The sequence below is a fragment of the Mixophyes fleayi genome, chromosome 8 (genome assembly GCF_038048845.1).
Source record: "Mixophyes fleayi isolate aMixFle1 chromosome 8, aMixFle1.hap1, whole genome shotgun sequence".
Classification (NCBI taxonomy): Eukaryota; Metazoa; Chordata; class Amphibia; order Anura; family Limnodynastidae; genus Mixophyes; species Mixophyes fleayi.
This window is the reverse complement of record NC_134409.1, coordinates 101,673,880-101,694,407: the sequence shown is the minus strand read 5'-3', so window position 1 is coordinate 101,694,407 and position 20,528 is coordinate 101,673,880. Positions and strand designations below refer to the sequence as shown.

The following is a 20,528-nucleotide window of genomic DNA, read 5'->3' as shown; positions in this document are numbered from 1 at the left end:
TGCCTTGGTTGAGCAGACGAAACTCCATTGACAGTAACCGGTAATGCCACCGCCAAGGGTATGCTACAATCAAGAAAGTTTGAAGAAACAATGTGGTCCTTTAAAACCTGCTCTGTTTCCACCACTCACAGCAAATTATAACATCTTGACAGAAAACATTATCTTGTCCACTTGCATAAAACCAGTTGCAATGGGACGAAACTATGGCCACAAAAGCAGATCGTATGCCAAACAAGGAAAATCTGGCTTTTTGTTTTTTGTTTTTTTTTCTTGTAAATGATCCCAATAGACTGAGAATGGAATTTAAATGAAGAGTTGTTTAAATATGCATCAGTCACTACTTCAATATTCATGAACCACAGAATTAATATACAAGGGAATGGAATCTAAATGTCATCTGGGACAAAGTGTGGGGCACGGGGTAGATATAAGTATTTTGGAAGAGATGATGTATGCTGAATCCCTGAGTTATGTTACATGGTGAGACTTACTGAATGTAGGTCTGCTGCATGCATAACACAGGCTTTAAACCTACATATCTTTGTGGACTAAGCTATCATGCATTTCTGGCTGTGCGCGCACACTTTTAAGAGTGACTAAATATAGAAATATCAGGGAGCCAGAAAACATTATTCTCTGACAACTTGCTGGAATGTGGCTAAAAGAAAAAGAATAAAGCACCCAATAGGAGTCAGCTGTGAGATTCCCCTGAAGGGAGAATAGAGAAGGTATCCCAGGACTTTAAAAGTCCCGGCATAGGTGGAGAAGAGAAAGGAGAGTAAGAGGGAGGTGAGTAATGCGCAGTGCTGAAGGGTCATATGAAAACAAGAGCCATGATCATCTCACCCTGTTTCCAGCAGACCACGTGGAGGTAACCTCACCTAGTCCACCCATTTAGATGTCTAGAAGGATGTAGAGGAGAATTGTATGTGGAATCAGTGTATGTATAAATAAAGACAGAGCGTCAGGTGCTAGTGGGTATGGTGTATATAACCCATGGAATTTGGTTGTCCAGTAATGTCAAGTATGCTTCTCCCTAAATGTTTAAAGGTTGGACATTTAAAGAAATGCTGATGAACAGGAATTGAAGATTACAATCTTAAACACTCTAGGGGTGTATTTATTAAACTGCAGGTTTGGAAACGTAGAGATGTTGCCTATAGCAACCAATCAGATTCTAGTTATCATTTAATTAGTACATTCTACAAAATGACAGCTAGAATCTGGTTGGTTGCTATAGACAACATCTTCACTTTTTCAAACCCACAGTTTAGTAAATATACCCCTTAGAATGTTTGGCTATAAGAGATCAGTGTAAATTGTCTGTAACAAAGAGTGAAGAAACTGCTGCAATGCTGCACATATTTTTTCAGGAAAATTCCTTCCATCCATATGTCTATTTCTGTAAAGTCAAGGAAAATCTCACAACCCTTTTCTTGCAAAAACCACACTGCTGGAAAATCCCTACTGTGACTTAAACCCCAAGCATAAATGTTCAGAATATAGCACTTCTTGTCTTTGGCAAAATCACCTAAAGTGTGTGTTCTACTGATAAAGGAAAAATACAATGCAGAAAAAAATAAGTTTTCCTAAAACTAAATTTTAGGCATATATCAAAGCATGACTTGTGTCAGTGCTATTCACTACTTGTCTTATTTGTAATGCTAAGGTGTAACTGTGACTAAAAGCTGTAATGACATGCTGAAATAATTTGCTCTCAATTAAGAATCATGAGAATATATATTTTAGTACTTATCTTTATCAGTTATTTTTATACATAATGGGGCACATGGAGAGTTTAATCTACCTCTGTGCTTTTGCATAAAATACACACTTCCGTACTGCCCATAAGCACATAAGCATCAAAGAGACACATGCATCCATAAACAGATTATGGAGCTTATAGCACTAACAACTCTGGGAGAGGAAATAGGAGGGCAAGCACAGCCCAAGTAATTGCGACTCAAGTAGACCTGAACAAAGATGCAGATACACCTGTCAGGAGACATATCTCTTGCGGGTACTGGAATGCTGGAGCAAAGATAAACAATAATGATGATAGATATCAGCGGCACTAGCTAGCTAATTCTGATTAGCTGATTGACCCCTCCAGCTAGTAGTACTTAAATCATTAGCATTAGGGCCTTTGATACCTTTGGCAACTTCATCCTTTTGCAAACACGCCATTCTATAGGCAAGGGTTTCCCAAACCCAGTCCTCAGGGCTCCCTAATAGTGCAGGTTTTCCATATCTCCTTGCTGGAGCACAGGTGTATTCATTACTGACTGACACATTGTAACAGATCCACAGGTGTTCCTAATTATGTCACATGTGATCCGGAAAACCTGCACTGTTAGGGAGCCCTGAGGACTGGGTTTGGGAAACCCTGCTATAGGCCTTTGAAACACTGTTCTCTCCTGGTTTTCCTCTTACCTCTCCAACCTTTTCAGTCTTTACACCCGACTCCACCTTCCCCCTCTTCACTTAACTGTCATAGTTCCTCAAGAATCAGTTCAAGGATCAGTTCTTGGCCCCTTGCTCTTGCTCAAATATGCTGATTACACCCAAATCTATCTTTCCTCCCCTAACCTCTCCACTTCCCTTTATGTCTTGTGTCTCTTGCTATCTCTTGGCTATCTCCTCTTGGATGTCCCAGGAATTTCTTAAACTTAATATTTCTAAGATGGAAATAATCGTCCCCGCCCCCACTCTTCTATTTCTGTTGATAACACTGTTCTCTTTTCTGTCCCTCAATTCCGCTGTCTAGGGGTTATTCTTGACTTCTCCTTCTCCTTCAAACCTCAAATTCAGATCCTCTCCTGCTGATTCCAACTATATCCAAGATTCGGCTGATTCTCACCATGGAAACCACCAAAACTATTGTTCCCTCCCTTGTAATCTCTTGCCTTGATTACTGTAACCTCCTTCTTTCTGGTCTACCCAACTCCTGCCCATCCCCTCGACCACCGCCTAATTACCACACTGATTACCTCATCCCACTTCCGCCTCCAGGACTTTGTGCAGGCAGCTCCCCACCTGTGAAATGATCTCTTACACCCTATCAGGTTATCCTCTACTCTTTTGGACTTCAAGCATGCCCTGCAAACTCATTTCTTTATTCATGCCTATCAGCTTTCCTCCGAACTCTTTTGCTTCAACTTTTACCTCCACTCCCTCACTGTACCAACCTATTTCTGTCTTCCTCTTCCCTTAAGATGTAAGCTTTCATGAGCAGGACTCTCTTACCTTAATTTCTCCTTCAACTATTTCATTACCCTCTGTACCTCTAGGGCTGCTTGTATATAATTTATAATATTGTCATATAATAGTTTACTGTGAAGCTACAGGGTAATGTATAAAATCTGTCTAGGTAAAACTGAATAAAATATTCACCAAATCCTATGTGTTACATGGATGAATAGCTAATAGGAAACAATGTAATGTTATAATTAACGTGAGAATATAATTTATAACATTATATTTTAGTGACGACCTATTCTCCAAGTCCTTGTACATTTTGAAGAATCTTGTAAGAAAAATTCGGAAGTTCTTTATGTATAATTTTTGGCATTACATTTTATTTGGATAGATATTACATTGTATCAATGTCAAGATCCACATTAACTTGCTCTTGTTCATATACTTTCCACCACATTAATGTTGATGTTAGTCGGGAGGTAATGTTTTACCTGATCGTTTGTCAATAAAACATAAATGCTTTATCCAGACCTGTAATGGTTTTGCCCTTGAAACTCATATACGTGTTACAGTAGGGACTATAAAGTGAGAAATTGCAATACATGACATAATGATTTATTTACACTTTCCTCTTGCTTTTTAGTTGTAATATCTACTTAAAGGAATGAACTGTCATTTTAGAGGATAAAGATTTGATTTTTACACCTCACCACCACAAATGACAATTGTTAAGGTGTTCTATAGCTGTCATCAAATTGTATTAAATAGCTATACTTTCAATATACCTTCTGTCCACTCTGCAGAAGCCAAGTATCATCCTCCAATACTCAAACGTGAGCTAATGTATGTATTTTGGAAAGCCTCAACTACTACTAGTCATTGCACAGAGGCATATACATCACTGTAGGTGCTGGGTTGGAATTATTACTATACAGTAGCAACTAGCGCTTTAATTATCAATATGACACCAATCGCAGATCTCCAACAACATTTAAAAAGTAAGAATTACATAGAACATGGCAAAACTTTGTTTGTATTTATGTTTTTATATGTACTAGAGAACTTGGTGGCAAATCTACAGCAACATTAAGAATAAACTGTAATTCAGAACCAGGCAAATAGACATCAAGGCTTAAATTTATCAAGCTGCTGGTTTGAAAAAGTGAGATTTTACCTATAGCAACCAATCAGATTCTAGTTATCATTGTTTTAGTATATTCTGCAAAATGTCCGCTAGAATCTTATTGGTTGCTATAGGCAACATCTCCCCTTTTTCAATCTCTCAGTTTGATAAATTTATCCCAGCTCTAGTCCAAGAATGGGCATCACCTGCACCTTGCATCACTAGGGTTAAAAAAGGAACCTAATCCAATTTGTTGCTAAATTTGTTAACTTTGTAAATAGTTCCTCCTATTGTACTTTGTTTACAATTGCCTAAATTTAGTTAATATGCCATAATCCCACTGCCTTCATTGTAAAACTATTAAATTCCATTAACATACATTTCCATACCGCAACTTCTAAATCTCCATAACATTGCTTCTAAATTTCCACTTTGACCACTATGCATGTGTGTGGTGTATATAGTACCTAGCCATCAAATGGGCCACTAAGGCTCTCAGGTACTACCTCCTGGGTAGAGAATTCACCTTGGTCACTGACCATGCACCACTGAAATGGATGCAAAGAAATAAGGAAGTGAATGCCCGGGTACCTAGGAGGTTCCTAGCGCTGCAGCCCTGCCACTTCACAGTGGAGCATAGGCCAGGGAGTCTGCACAAAAATGCAGACATCCTTTCTTGCCAAGATGCTCTCTCCGCAGTGTCAGCGTCACCGAGGTTGGCGACGCTAAGGGGAAGGGTATGTGGAAAAGAGGCATATTTGTCACAGTTCCCTATAAGAAAATAGGTAAAAACACAGCTAGTCTGCAGCAGCAGCCTGCAGGCAGGGTTACATTTTCTCTGGGATCCTCTTTCAGCACATACACACACAGATGTTCCACATGGGTGTAATTGATTTGTTTTGCTGTGATTTGTTTCTAGTGCTTAAGTGGAGGATAAAGACACTGTTTGTATTTGTGGGCGGGACCACCGATGCCAGTAAGTGGTTGGCTAGTAGTCAGGGAACTAATCTTTAGCCAGATGTAGGTGGTGGGATACTTTTGCTGGATATGACTGCTGTACCATCGCTGAAACTCTTTAGCCATCCTGACAACTGCTAATAAACAGGGAAATGGTTCAGCAAACCTTAGTGAGAATCCAGTGAATGCCGTACTTTATCACAATATACACGTATATATTGACATATATACATAATTATATATATATATATATATATATATATATATAGCCTTCTAAAAGAGTAGTTAGTTATTTAGCTGGCAATCTGCAAGGAACAGCTGCAAAAAGAGTAATGCACCTAAGTTAAAGAGATACAGGTGGAGGACCTATGTGTGACAAAATAATAGAAAAAGTAGGAATGTTCACTGACCCCCGTGTTTTGGTTTTGGTTTTGGTTTTGGATCTGTATTAGCTTCGTGTTTTTGGTTTTGGTTTTAGTTTTAGTTTTGCCAAAACCACCCTGAAGTGTATTGGTTTTGGTTCTGGATTTTGTTTTGCAAAAATTGCTCAAAAATGCTAAAATCAAATAATTTGGTTCTTTTTTTGTTCATACATTATTATTAACCTTAATAACATTCATTTCCAGTCATTTCCAGTCAAATTTGACCACCACACAGGTAGCAATATTATTTCATCCAGTTTAGGCCAAAGACAGTAGCGAGCTACATGGATTCTAAGGGACAGAGAACGATACAAACACATGGCAGTTTATAGCACATCTATTGAACATTGCCATACAGCAGTGGCAGAAAAGAAAAGTGGTGCAAGATGGAATTGTCCTTCAATCCTCCCACCGACGCTTATTTTGGATTGCCAAAACTTGATTGATGGGAAACAGACAAGACAAGATTATAAAGTCGACAATATAAAGACATCAGCAGTATTACTAGGACAACAATTGAAATGTAGACAGTATTTATTAGGTTGACAATTCTAATGTAGACAGTATTATCCCTAACGCTAACCCTGTCCTTATCTCTAGACCTGTCACTAACCCTGTCCCTAACCCTGTCCCTGTCCATATCACTGTCCCTTATCCTGTCCGTATCCCTGTCACTATGCCTATCCGTAGACCTGTCCCTATCCCTATCCCTAGACCTGTCCCTATCCCTATCCATATCACTGTCCCTAACCCTGTCCCTAGATCTGTCCCTTTCCCTATCCCTAGACCTGTCCCTATCCCTATCACTGTCCTTAAACCTGTCCTTAACCAAATCCATAGCCCTATAGCATACTGCCTACATTTGAATAGTCTACCTAATCATACTGTCCACCATGTGAATTGACAATCTAATAATACTGTTTCTGTGTGAGCAATGGCACTGAAGACTGGAAAGTGACAAGAACACTGCTACCCCTCCTGTATCTGTGTGAGCAATGGCACTGGAGACTGGAGAGTGACAAGAACACTCCTCTTCTGTTTCTGTGTGAGCAATGGCAATCAGCAATGTCACTGGAGACTGGAGAGTGACAAGAACACTGCTATCCCTTCTGTTTCTGTATGAGCAATGGCACTCAGCAATGTCACTGGAGACTGGAGAGTGACAAGAACACTGCTACCCCTCCTGCCTTTGCCTGAGCAATGACGCCAGATCTCTGGTGGAGGGAGGTACTTGCAGAATCCTAAACCTGCGAGATTCGACTAAGCGACGATAATGTTTTGCCTTGATTTCCGTTGCTAGGATGCAGAAAAGTACCAAGCTTGCTGCAGGCTGACAGGGTTTGTCTGCACTAAGGCTAATGAAAACAGAACAGCTGCAGGGAACACTTTTTTAAGGCAGGTGGGACTGTCATCTGTCTATCAAGCTAGTGCAGTGGGAGGAGTGTAAATTATTTAAAGCTGTCTGTGCTGTTATGTGTATGACCGACGTCAGTCGGTGCCCATTGTCTAGGGAGCTGTTATTCTAGTGTTAGGGTCACAAGGAAAGTTTGTGCAAACTTTATGCTATGAATGACATTGCCATCCTGACAATAAAAAGCAAAGTAAAGGCAAGAAGGTGTTCGTGTGTGCATCACCTGAACTGTGCCCCTTTCACTATATATATATATATATGTGTAGTACTGTGCATAAGTTTTAGGCGGTTGTGGAAAAAATGCTGCAAAGTAAGAATGCTTTCACAAATAGAAGTGTTAGTAGTTTATTTTTAACAATTAACAAAGTGCAATGAATGAATGAATAGAAGAGAAATCTGAATCAAACCAATATTTCGTGTGACCGCCCTTTGCCTTCACAACAGCATCAATGCATCAGTTTTTCTAGGTACACTTGCACACCGTTTCTGAAGGAACTCGGCACAGGGAGGTTGTTCCAGACATCTTGGAGAACTAACCACAAATATTCTGCGGATGTAGGCTTGCACAAATCCTTCTGTCTCTTCATGTAACCCCAGACAGACTCGAGGAGGTTGAGATCAGGGCTCTGTGGGAGCCATATCATCACTTCCAGGACTCCTTGTTCTTCTTTACAATGAAGATATTGATTTGATTTAGATGTCTCATCTGTTCATTCACCTTTCATTTTGTTGAGTGATTAAAATAAACTATTAGCACATGCTTTTTGAAAGCACTCTTACTTTGCAGCATTTTTTCCACACCTGCCTAAAACATTTGCACAGTATTGTGTGTATGTGTGTGTATATATATATATATATATATATATATATATATATATATACACACACACACACACACATACTCAATGGCCACTTTATTAGGTACCTGTACACCTGCTTTATGATGCCAATCAACAAGAGGCACTTAGTGTAACTCCAGTTCTTACATTAGAAAAATTTCCTGTAATTTTGCAGATCCACCTTTTTTTTAATTTGCTGACTAAAAAGAACAAACCCTATCTACCATGAACGAGAGCTTGTGATGTTTTGACAAGTGGATAATGATAGAAGAGAGATAGGTGCAGGGTATTTCGCTGCTGTTACAGTAGACATGATTCCTAATTGCTGTAACATATTCTGCTTTTCCAACAGCCAGAAGAACTCACCAATATCCTGGAAATCAGTAACATTGTCTTCACCAGTATGTTTGCTCTGGAAATGATGCTGAAACTCTCAGCCTTCGGCCTGTTTGACTATCTCCGAAACCCATATAACATATTTGATGGTATCATTGTCATTATAAGGTAACTGATTTTACCCTTCATTTACTCGTTTGCAGGTAGAACTACTATAATGTTTAGGAGTAATGCTAATAGCTATAGTAGAGATATAATCAGTTAGGTGTACATGTCTCTGAAATGTCTCATGTTTCAGTATGCCACTCCTATCTAATGAATTGATATGCTGAGTTTTTGTGATTATTGGTGTACCCCATACATTTACTGCCTCCATTGTGTGTAGGCGACAGGTAAACATTAAAGGGTGACTCAATCCAAAACTCAAAAGATTTAGGATTATATTTACTAAACTGCGGGTTTCAAAAAGTGAAGATATTGCCTATAGCAACTAATCAGATTCTAGCTGTCTGCTATAGGCAATATCTCCACTTTTTCAAAACCGCAGTTTAGTAAATATACCTCTTAGTATTACACGGAGTTCAGTGAGTGATAATAATAAAAAATCCCTGAGATTTGCTTATTTGGTTTATTAAGGATGGACTCGCCAATGTATTCAGCCATCCCATTTCTCTAAGCTCTATATTCCTGTCGATAGGCTTGTTTCTAACAGGATGAGCTTGTGACAATGACACTCCACTTGAAAAGCAAATCTCATTGTTTTATTTTAACCTAACAATCTCCACATAATGTTTTGAAGGAGCATCTGCTTTAATATTGGTAGATAACAAACTTAAAATCAATCTAGAAAGAATGGTTTTAAAACTTAAGTTAAGGAAAATCTGTTGCATGGGGTTGCATTAAACAGCAGATTCTCAAAATAGGCCTTCATCGTCGCTGTCATTACATTAAGCTTTAACTCTTCCATTTCCTGATTGATCAGCGCTAAGGGAAATTAGTGGGTAGTGACATAACCTCTTGGGTATTGAATATTTGGTTCAACTTCTATACGCTAAGAAAGAACATATCCTTAGTGTAGAAAATATGGAGCCAGCTGCTATCTTCAAACATTTACAAACTGCTTATATGAGGCGATCCCCATATGAAGGTGTGTTTTGATTGATTGGGCCTTGATTTTAAACAATTTTAAACCAAGTAATATCTCGATGCAAGTGGAAATGACCTATTTATTTATTACATACAGACAAATGAATAATACAAGCACAATATGTGTTATCCAACTAAGGCAAAGCCTGCTTAAAAAGTGTTGCTGTATTAGATTTTTATTTTGCAGTGCGCTAATTACTTTATGTTGACCATGCCCACTTCTTGCTGTATGTTAGGGTAAAGTTTTCTATTTAAGTTTTTGTTGTGGATTTATTTGTGATCCCTCTACTACAGCTAGTTAATTTGAAATGAAGGAGGACTTACATGCGTTTGCATAATGTGCTTTTAGAGAGATGGAAACACTCTAAATTAATGTCTCCAGCAGTTTGTTTTAAAGTATTTTGCACTTATTATTATTAATATTTTAAGATTACATTTTTTATGATCTTTGGGATTGCTACAGCAAACATTCATATAATGATAGGCAATACTGCATGACTCTTTTTACGGAAGATAAGCATCGCGTTTTACCGGAACAATAAAAACACATTTATTGAAAGGAAAATAAAACGAGCAATGTAGAAAAAGGCATTACATAAGGATCACATAAATGTTTTTCCCACTAGTGCCAAAAGCTAAAATATACCGTGTGTCACGGGCACTAGGAGTCTTTGCCCAGGATATCACCAGATGATGTACTTACCAGAGTAATATAGCTGGTACTATGGTTCTCTGGTAGCAGGGTGACAACGGAACAGGAGCATGAGCAGATGGTGAGAGAATGCTCAAAGAAAGTCTATGACTAGAAGCAACTGGTAATGAGTAGATGAATGTACACGAGGAACCAGATGGACAAGTAAACGTGAGGAGAGTCAGTGGTCTGCGTACAGCAAGTTGTACCACTGCTATAGTGAGGAGGAATGTCCAGGAGTAGCGAGGAGGTAGTGAGAGTCAGTGGTCTGCGTATAGCAAGTTGTACCACTGTCTATAGTGAAGGAATGGATTCCAGGTGCAAGTAGGTAACGGGGAAGTCAGTGGTCTGCGTACAGCAAGTTGTACCACTGCTTATGTGAGAGGATACTAGAAACTGGTGTCACAGGGAAACAGAAGTCAGTGGTCTGCGTCAGCAAGTTGTACCCCTGCTATATATATGTGAGGAGGGACACGAGGAGATGAATGTAATGCAGAGGATACACGGGGCACACAGAACTTGATCCCACGATGATATCCACAATACAATAATAACTGACAAGCGCTGCTTGAAGTATACAAAGTCACTAGAGCGATCCAGGTAATAGAACACAAAGTCAATAGTCACAATAGCTTCAGTAGATAGAAGACTCCGGAGATGAACACAACACAGTCCAGACTGATATGCGATACAAAAGCAAAGTCAATGGAAGGTATGCATACCGCGGTTCAGGAGAGCAGGCTGTCAGTGAGACGTGCAGGGATACCTGAACGGCTGAACGCCGGCAGGAGGAGAAACCACTGGAGGATGAAAGCGGTAATCAGGTTGGTGCAGCGCACGGCAGGTAACCAGTATAAACGGAGCAATACTCAGGAAGCAGTAGTAAGTAAAACTGGAAACATGATGAACACGGGAGAGTTGAGGCTGTCTGGTATCCGGCAGTAGTAGCGGAGGCAGCGGAGGGAAGACACGCTGAACATGGGAGAGTAGAGGCGGTCTGGAATCCGGTAGTAGAAGCAGATAGGAATCAGTGGAGAGCTGACACGATGAACACAGGAGAGTTGAGGCGGACTGCAATCCGGCAGCAGTAGCAGATAGGAATCAGCTGAGTGCAGGCACGATGAACACAGGGGAATTGAGGCGGACTGGAATCCGGCAGCAGTAGCAGATAGGAATCAGCTGAGTGCAGGCACGATGAACACAGGAGAGTTGAAGTGGTCTGGAAACCACAAACGTAGTAGACGGGAATCAGCTGGAGCTGAATACACGAGGAAACACAGGAACACCTTCAGAGGCTCATGGGGAATGAGACTCCAAGATCAGGCAACCAGGTAATGATCACAGGTGGTTTAAATAGGGAGGGTTGCCTGATCATCCAATCAATTAAAAGCAACAGGTACTGAAGGTTTAATAAGGGCTGCACATGCGCAGACCCTCAGGATGGCGGACGGCCACGGTTCCTGAACACAGGAGAAATGGCACTCACAGTCCGGTGAGTGACACCGTGTGAATCAGTTCTGGACACATTAGGGGGCATTTATTTTATTTACACCGTGGCACACCAAAATAAGGGCAGACAGATACCTTAGGGCAGTGATGGGCAACAGAAGGCCCAAAGACGGCATGCAGCCCTCCGAGCCTTCACCTTCGGATCCCTGTTCTTTCCTGCTTTATGGTCACATGTGTTTGTTATAGCTGGTAACACTTGTTTGAAATGCCTGCTGATGTGTTATTACAGATACAGTGCATCCGGAAAGTATTCACAGATCTTCTCTTTTTCCACATTTTGTTATGTTACAGCCTTATTCCAAAAATGGAATAAATTCCTTTTTTCCCCTCAAAATCCTACACACAATACCCCATAATGACAATGTGAAAAAAGTTTTTTTTGAGATTTTTGCAAATGAATTAAAAATAAAAAACTAGGAAATCACATGTACATAAGTATTCACATCCTTTGCTCACTTCTTTGTTGATACTCCTTTGGCAGCAATTACAGCCTTAAGTCTTTTTGAATATGATGCCACAAACTCGGCACACCTATCTTTGGGAAGTTTCGTCCATTCCTCTTTCCAGTACCTCTCAAGCTCCATCAGATTGGATGGGAAGCGTCGGTACACAGCCATTTTCATATCTCTCCAGAGATGTTCAATCGGATTCAAGTCTGGCTGGGCCACTCAAGAACATTCACAGAGTTGTCCTGAAGCCACTCTTTTGATATCTTGGCTGTGTGCTTAGGCTCGTTGTCCTGCTGAAAGATGAACCGTCGCCCCGGTCTGAGGTCAAGAGCGCTCTGGAGCAGGTTTTCATCTAATATGTCTCTGTACATTGCTGTAATCATCTTCCCTCTATCCTGACTAGTCTCCCAGTTCCTGCTGCTGAAAAACATCCCCACAGCATGATGCTGTCACCACCATGCTTAACTGTAGGGATGGTATTGGCCTGGTGATGAGCGGTGCCTGTTTTCCTCCAAACATAACGCCTGGCATTCACGCCGAAGAGTTCATCATCATTTATTTATATAGCACCACTAATTCCGCAGCGCTGTACAGAGAACTCATTCACATGAGTCCCTGCCCCATTGGAGCTTACAGTCTAAATTCCCTAATATAGACACACACTCACAGACAGACAGACAGACAGACAGGGTGAAACTAGGGTCAATTTGATAGCAGCCAATTTACCTGCTAATATGTTTTTGGAGTTCAATCTTTGTCTTATCAGATCAGAGAATTTTGTTTCTCATGGTCTGAGAGTCCTTCAGGTGCATTTTGGCAAACTTCAGGCGGCATGCTATGTGCTATTTACTAAGGAGTGGCTACCGTCTGGGCACTCTACCATACAGGCCTGATTGGTGGATTGCTGCAGAAATGGTTGTCCTTCTGGAAGGTTCTCCTCTCTCCACAGAGGAATGTTGTAGCTCTGACAGAGTGACCATTGGGTTCTTGGTCACTTCCCTGACTAGGTCCCTTCGCCACCGATAGCTCAGTTTAGACGGCTGGCCAGCTCTAGGAAGAGTCCTGGTTGTTACGAACTTCTTCCATTTATGGATGATGGAGGCCACTGTGTTCATTGGGACCTTCAAAGAAACAGATATTTTTCTGTACCCTTCCCCAGATTTGTGCCTCGATACAATCCTGTCTCGGAGGTCTACAGACAATTCCTTTGACTTCATTCTTGGTTTGTGCTCTGACATGCACTGTCACGTGTGGGACCTTATAGAGACAGGTGTGTGCCTTTGCAACTGAATTTACCACAGGTGGACTCTAAATAAGCTGTAGGAACATTTCAAGGATGATCATTGGAAACAGGATGCACCTGAGCTCAATTTTGAGCTTCATGGCAAAGGCTGTGAATACTTATGTACATGTGACTTCTTAGTTTTTTATTTTTAATAAATTTTCAAAAATCTCCAAAAAGTTTTTTTACGTTGTCATTACGGGGTATTGTGTGCAGAATTTTGAGGGAAAATGGATTTTATTCCATTTTGGAATAAGGTTGTAACATAATAAAATGTGGAAAAACTGAAGCGCTGTGAATACTTTCCGGATGCACAGTAGGTGTCTCTTTGTTCGATTACATGTATTATTTTATCTTATTAAGATTAAAGGTAATATGCGGCACTTTTGAAGAGTAGAGGGCCGCCCATGCTCCCAATGAAGTGTATCGGGTTGCCTATCATTGCCTTAGGGAAAGTAGTCCTCTTCCTTGTGACAATTATGCTACGTAGATAGATGGATACAAAGATAGTTCACCTGGTGTTGAATAGAGCACAAATGCACCACAGAAAGGCTTTGCACTATGATCATAATGAGCACTAGGAACATACACATGAAGGGACATTTATAAGAGTGATTGGCAGTAAAAAAAATATTTTGCAATAATAACACAAACCTATATTGCAAGATATTTACATTTACCCCATGCATCTTGCCATGTCAAAAAGCAGTGAGCTATCTAAAAGGGATGAAACCACAGAAAAATATTTCAAAGCGACTGGCACTTTTTCCATATCTGGTCGGATATTGAAAAAGACCATGGTGCCCACTTGGGGGGCATTTATAAAGACTGTCAGTACCAGTTTTTTTATAAATATTAGGCATTTTGCCCATTCATTTTCAGCAGCTTTTATTTTGCACAGTTTGCCTGTGCATATATGTTTCTAAATATAGCTTATGGATGTTTGGGACAACTGAGGGAGAAGGCAGGACAGAACATAGATCAAACGTCCAATATATTTTCTATTTGTTGCATCATGCATTTTTCCTGCAGTGCCTCAAATGCCCATTTATATGTCCTTGCATATCTCATAGAAGTAAAACAAGCCCATCTGAAGTGCATTTCTGATCCATTCAATGCCAGGTGAACGAAGCAAAGCACAAAAGGAAATGCAACCCTTATTATTATTATCGTAGATTTGTTAGGGACCACAGTGCCATACTGTAGGGAAAACAGGACATACACAAATCTTTGACATACAAGGTAGACAATATAAACGCAGACATGAAAACAAAGGGTATGAAGGACCCTGATCATTAGAGAGCTTACAGTCTAAGTGGAAGAGGGCACAGCTGAAATAAGAGGAGCAAGTGTGGCTCAGATTGGAGATTGGGACAGTTGTAAGGGTGCATTAGTGTGAATAGTGCTATAGAGGATAAGGTCACCTCTTAAAAAGAGATTGGTTTTCAAAGAGCGTCTAAAGATTTGTAGGCTGTGGGAAAGTCTGATTGAGCGTGGTAGGAAATTCCATAAGTGGGGAGCAGTACGGGAGAAGTCTTGTAGGCTGGAGTGAGAGGTGGTTACCAGAGACGAGAGATCAGAGGTAGATTTTTAGAGGTCACATTTTTCTGTCCTTATACACCTCTCTTTAACCATGTTATTAAGTGCACAATTGGTGTCCCTTTTTTGGGCCTCATATGTGCACCAAAAATAAGGATTGATGACTATGTTACATCACTGCACCTTAGGAAGACTCACCCGTGTATAGCAGCACTAAAAACAAATAAAGGTGCACTAGTTACAAAGGAGGGGGAATGGGCATCTACAACTATAAATCTGCCACACCTGTTCTCCTATAGCCAATAAAAATGAGTTCCCTGAAAGTGATTTCACCTGTATGATGACTTGAACATGTTTTCATTGGCTCTTTGTTACCATATTTACTGGTGTAGAGTTTTATCTATTCTCCTTCATTTGTCCACTTTAGCAATTTTTAGCATTGGTATGTACTGTGTTACTTTCTTGTTGCCATCCTTTGCTCTATCTTCCTTCATCTTTCTCCTTCTGCCACTTACTGTAATTAGATGTTTTCACACACAGAACAGGATCACTCAAATCTATACGAAATCATGTTTAATAACAGAGTTTTCAGCTATGAAATATGGATTACTAGAAGTCATTAAGTCTTTTTTTACTCTATAATAATCATTTACAATTCATATTCCCCAACATTATTAATAACTACAGCATGTTTAATTGTCCATTGCTAAAATATCTTTCTTTTTTCGCTCAATGGTTTTGAAATAACTGTAATTACTGAGTTAGTATATCATCCTACCAGAATTTAAGAGAGAGTTAAAACCTAAAGAATATATATTGATTTTTATTCCAGTCTGCTCGTCACATTTTCTGCTAATTGCTCCTAATAACTGCTGGCATCTATTCCCCAGTGTCTGGGAGATTATAGGGCAGAATGATGGTGGGCTGTCAGTTTTGAGAACCTTTCGCCTCCTGAGGGTGCTGAAGCTTGTGCGGTTTATGCCGGCGCTGAGGCGGCAGCTGGTGGTCCTAATGAAGACAATGGACAATGTGGCTACATTCTGCATGCTTCTCATGCTCTTCATCTTCATCTTTAGGTGAGAGAACTTGGGAGATTAGGTGACATCAATTTGACTTCTACTGTATACTAAACCCATCATTAATCTTATTTGTGAACTATCCTGCAAACTGACTTAGATTAAGAACAGGATGTTAATTTTTTTATCCCTGGCTCTCCCTGGTGCTCAACTGATGTCATTCCATGGGTTTGTGTATGCTTGCAGCAATTTATGGCAATCGTGCTATAGAATATGGACATACCTGGCTTTCAAATGAGTGAAAAAGAATATTATAGGGAAAAATACATGCACAAAATACACAGAGATCACATTGCAGAATAGATAAGGCTGGGTACACACTGCTGTGTTTTCAGCTGATTATCAGGTCAATCAAACGATAAACAACCTTTCAGCCTGATATTGCATTAGTGTGTACTAATGATGAACAATTATTGTTCCAATGCACATTGTATCATTTCATTTGATTTTTAAACCAGACTTAAAATGCCGTTCAATTCTGCAGTGTATGTGCACTCTTGACCGGCAGTGTCCATAGATCTCTGTGGAGTTTACAGAGTCACAATCTTTTCAGCCGATGGTTATGACAGATGAAGAGCTCAGAACTGAAGATAAATCGTGTAAAATGTGTATAGTGTGTATACATGAATCAACATGCTGATCAGGACTTTTTTTTTTAATAGTTGGTAAAATCGTTAAGGATATCGCATCGGGAGAAATTTTGCATAATGTGCACGCAGCCTAAGAACAGTTGCGCTAATTGAAGAATTGGGATAATTAATAGGGCATTAGGGGGCATAACATTGATCCTGGCCAATCGTGTCCTGAGTTACTGTGAAAGTGCAAAGAGTAGGAGCCATGAACTGGACATGTATTTTTGCTGTCAATTACCCTTTAGTTTTGCAAGTCTCTTTTTGCTAAGTAGAATGACATCTATAGAAAAAAGATCCAGTGCAGGACAGAGATGCCTGTTCATAGCATATATAGTCATTTGACCAAGCAATTACATCTGTGCCCAATATGGCACACATGAGTGAACAAATGTGGATGTTGCCTAGCAAGCGTGGCCAATAGATGGCAGCACAAATCATCAATTATGTTCATTATTCAACCAGACTTTGCAAAAGTCAAGATGTCCATCAGATTCTGATTGTTGGTCACAGTTTCAGAACAATTTGGTCTCAAGTGACCAAATCACTGTGTGGATGGGCAACTTATATCCTTATATTTTACTAAACAGTTGTACAAAAATAGTATGTGAATCAACACTGCTTACAAATCAGGTGTATTTTCCTTGTAAGATATCAAGAAGATGGCAATCTACCAAATTATTTAACAATATATATATTTTATTTTTCCCGTCCAGTATTCTTGGGATGCATATCTTTGGATGTAAATTCAGCCTAAGGACAGATTCTGGAGATACTGTTCCTGACCGGAAAAACTTTGATTCTTTGCTGTGGGCCATTGTAACAGTCTTCCAGGTTTGTTTCTAACTAGCATTATTGTTTATTTGTGTTTTGCTGAAGATGCCTGCTTATTTCTGTACATATGTACTGCATAAACAAGCCCCAGCCACGTTACAAACGCAGCTAAGCTTGAAAGTTTGAAACACGAAATAGAAATAGTAAAGGCAAAAAGCACATTGTTGGGAACATTACCTAATACAGCTATCATATTAATTCTCTACAGTTTTGCCGCTGGGAAAATTCAACAAGGCATTGACTAGTGTGCTTAAGAATTATGTTTGCCTGCAGTTTACATTAGACATTTGTATACCTTTTTGCTCTGTTAGATAACACATTTATGCAGCAACAGGAATTTGCTACATATTTAAATATGGATTCTTCTCTAGTATATATTTATATTTATACCTGAATCCTAGTGCAGGCTGAGATCTCCAAGGAGACTTTTTGAAAACCCCAGAGATATAGCTATTATTTCTGCTTCCTCTCTCAGTGCATATTTCTGAATGATGGAAAGTAACACACACTTCAGGCAGAGTTAAACTGCATTTTATAAATGGAATTTCAAAGTATGGCAATGTTGATTAGGGTTCACAAATCTGTCTTTTGTATTTATAATAAACTCAATAAAAACTATAATAAATAAAGTTTTCTCCTGGATAAAACCATGTTACAGTGCAAGGGGTACAAATTACTTTATTATTTTGGACATAATATAAATACTAACTGATTTTTCGTGTAGCACACAAATGCTTGATAGCTTTATTTGTACACTGAAATATAAAGTTGATCTAGAACATGCCCTACCCCAACTATAAACCTGCCTTCACATTATAAATTTGCCTCCCCTCCAATGCAACATGGTTTTGCAAAGGTTCAAAGATACTCATTTTTTTTTGCTTTACTTTCCTTAATGTATCAGGCCCGTAATGTTAATGTATGTAAGAACTATGTAGTGACTAATATCTGTATAAAAGATGAGATCAGATGTCATTGCATATAATCGGTGAATTGTGATGTCATCACTTCATTATTCAAATGAAAGCTTATGTATTATAAGGAATACCCCATTACAGTACATTTTTACAGATATTAGAAGTCACCTTGGACATACATGACTTGTATAAAATCACCCAGCCAACAACCACATGCTTTTAATATGCTCACTACATTAGGGTGTAGGTTGTTCTGCATATATATCTAAAGGTACAATATAACACACATAAAAATGATTTCATATTCAAAAAAATTCAAAGTTAGAACTTAGAAAGAAGAACAAAACAATTGCAGTTGTAGAAAATAATAGCTGAAGATTAAGGAAACTAATAATAATAATAATAATAATAATAATAATAATAATAATAAAACTTTTATTTATATAGTGCTTTTCTCCCAGTAGGATTCTAAGCATTTTACACTTGTAGAATGAAAGCACATAATGAAAATAAACATATAAAAGATTAAAAGAGTACAGAAAAGAGAGCTAAGCTTCAGGTATTATGGAAGAAAAGGTGCATTAAAGAATTACTTAAGTAAACTAGTAATTCTTGAGTCTGTTTTGAAGAATTCTAGAGAGGAGGCCTCTCAGACAGTAAGAAGCAGTAAGATCCAAATAGTAGGAGCCACAAAGTTAAAATCTCGGACCCCAAATAAAGTATTGAAGATTCAAGGTACTGTTAGTAGTCCTTCATCTGCAGATCAAAGTGAGCGAGTGGGAGTACAGGGAGTCAGAATTTGCTTCAAGTATCTAGGACCCTGATTATGTATGGCCTTGAATGTCAATAAGCCAATATTGAAACAAATTCACCATCTTACAGACAGACAGTGAAGGGAATGGAGAACAGGGAGTAATTGTATCAAGCTGTACTAGTCATTGCTACCAAATTTATTGGAAGAATATTCATTGGTATGCACTATTGATTGGAATTCCCTATTTACCAGTTACATGTAAAGATGTCACCTTAACCCATTTAATCTGGGAGGTATTTGTCTGCTTCTGAAAATAGCGTTGTCTGTCTGACTGCATCACCCTGGGACCAGATAATAATATAAAAGTTAAAGAGATGCAATAAAGTAAAAATAGCTTAAGCATACTTTTTGAAATATAATATTCAATGATACAAGAAATAAAATATGTGTAGCAATAAAAATCAAATAAAATCATGCCATCAGATCCTTCCAAGAATTCCCAAACAGTAAGTGATCAACCTACAATTATATATAAAACACAGATCACAATTAGTGTAGTATATTATTATTATTATTATTATTATTATAATTATTATTGTAGATTTTTAAGGTGCCACAGTGCTCAGCAGCACCGCACATTAGGTAAAACAGGACATACATAAACACGGACATACAAGATAAATACAGCTCAAAAATAGGATACACCTGCAGATTTTTTGAATAATGTGGAAGTGTTTATCTGGATAATAGCAACTTCACTGCGTGCGACTTATAAATAGTAATCACCAATATGAGACCATGTGGATGGAGAGGTGTCAGAATGGTGACTTTTGCATGAATATAGACAAGACAGTCTTATGTGGGTGAAAGTCCTTAGGAACGGAGAAACACACTGACCACTTTTACACCAATGGCACGTGACCTGAACCAAATCCCTAAAGTGATTTACCGGCAAGACTCTGAAGAACCTTTCTCTAAAGTAGAAGACATACACATTCCATATAGCTGTGTAGGATGTGAAGATTTCAGGAATTATGCACAATAGGCCTTACACATCTTTTATTGAGCCTGGGTTAAATCAGACAGAAAGTTCTGGAGAGGGCAGATATACCCCAGATGAAATATGTCAGGTCAATGTGTCTGTGCATGCAAGAGTTTCCAGAATTTGCAGGTTTGTCAGTTTGACGCTGTTAACATTGTTGTTGGTAAAAGATGGTTAAAAACAGGCATCAGCCTATACATTCAATAGGGCTCCTTTTGCACCTTCCAGGTGTGTTTTATGTGGGAAAGAGCATAAAACAATTCAAACACACAGTCATGGCCAAAGGTTTTTAGAATTACACAAATATTATTTTTCACAAAGTCTGCTGCCTCTGTTTTTATGATGGCAATTTGCATATACTCCAGAATGTCATA

The 20,528-nt window shown here is 39.0% G+C and overlaps 1 protein-coding gene across 1 annotated transcript in view; it reads left to right on the top strand.

Moving 5' to 3' along the window:
• The window catches only part of CACNA1I (calcium voltage-gated channel subunit alpha1 I), a 565,240-nt gene that overhangs the window by 427,449 nt on the left and 117,263 nt on the right, over positions 1-20,528 (top strand). The window contains exons 11-13 of the mRNA XM_075183011.1: positions 8,303-8,454; positions 15,793-15,978; positions 17,324-17,441. Of these exons, the coding sequence (XP_075039112.1) occupies positions 8,303-8,454; positions 15,793-15,978; positions 17,324-17,441 (456 nt within the window). The remainder of the gene's footprint in view (positions 1-8,302; positions 8,455-15,792; positions 15,979-17,323; positions 17,442-20,528) is intronic.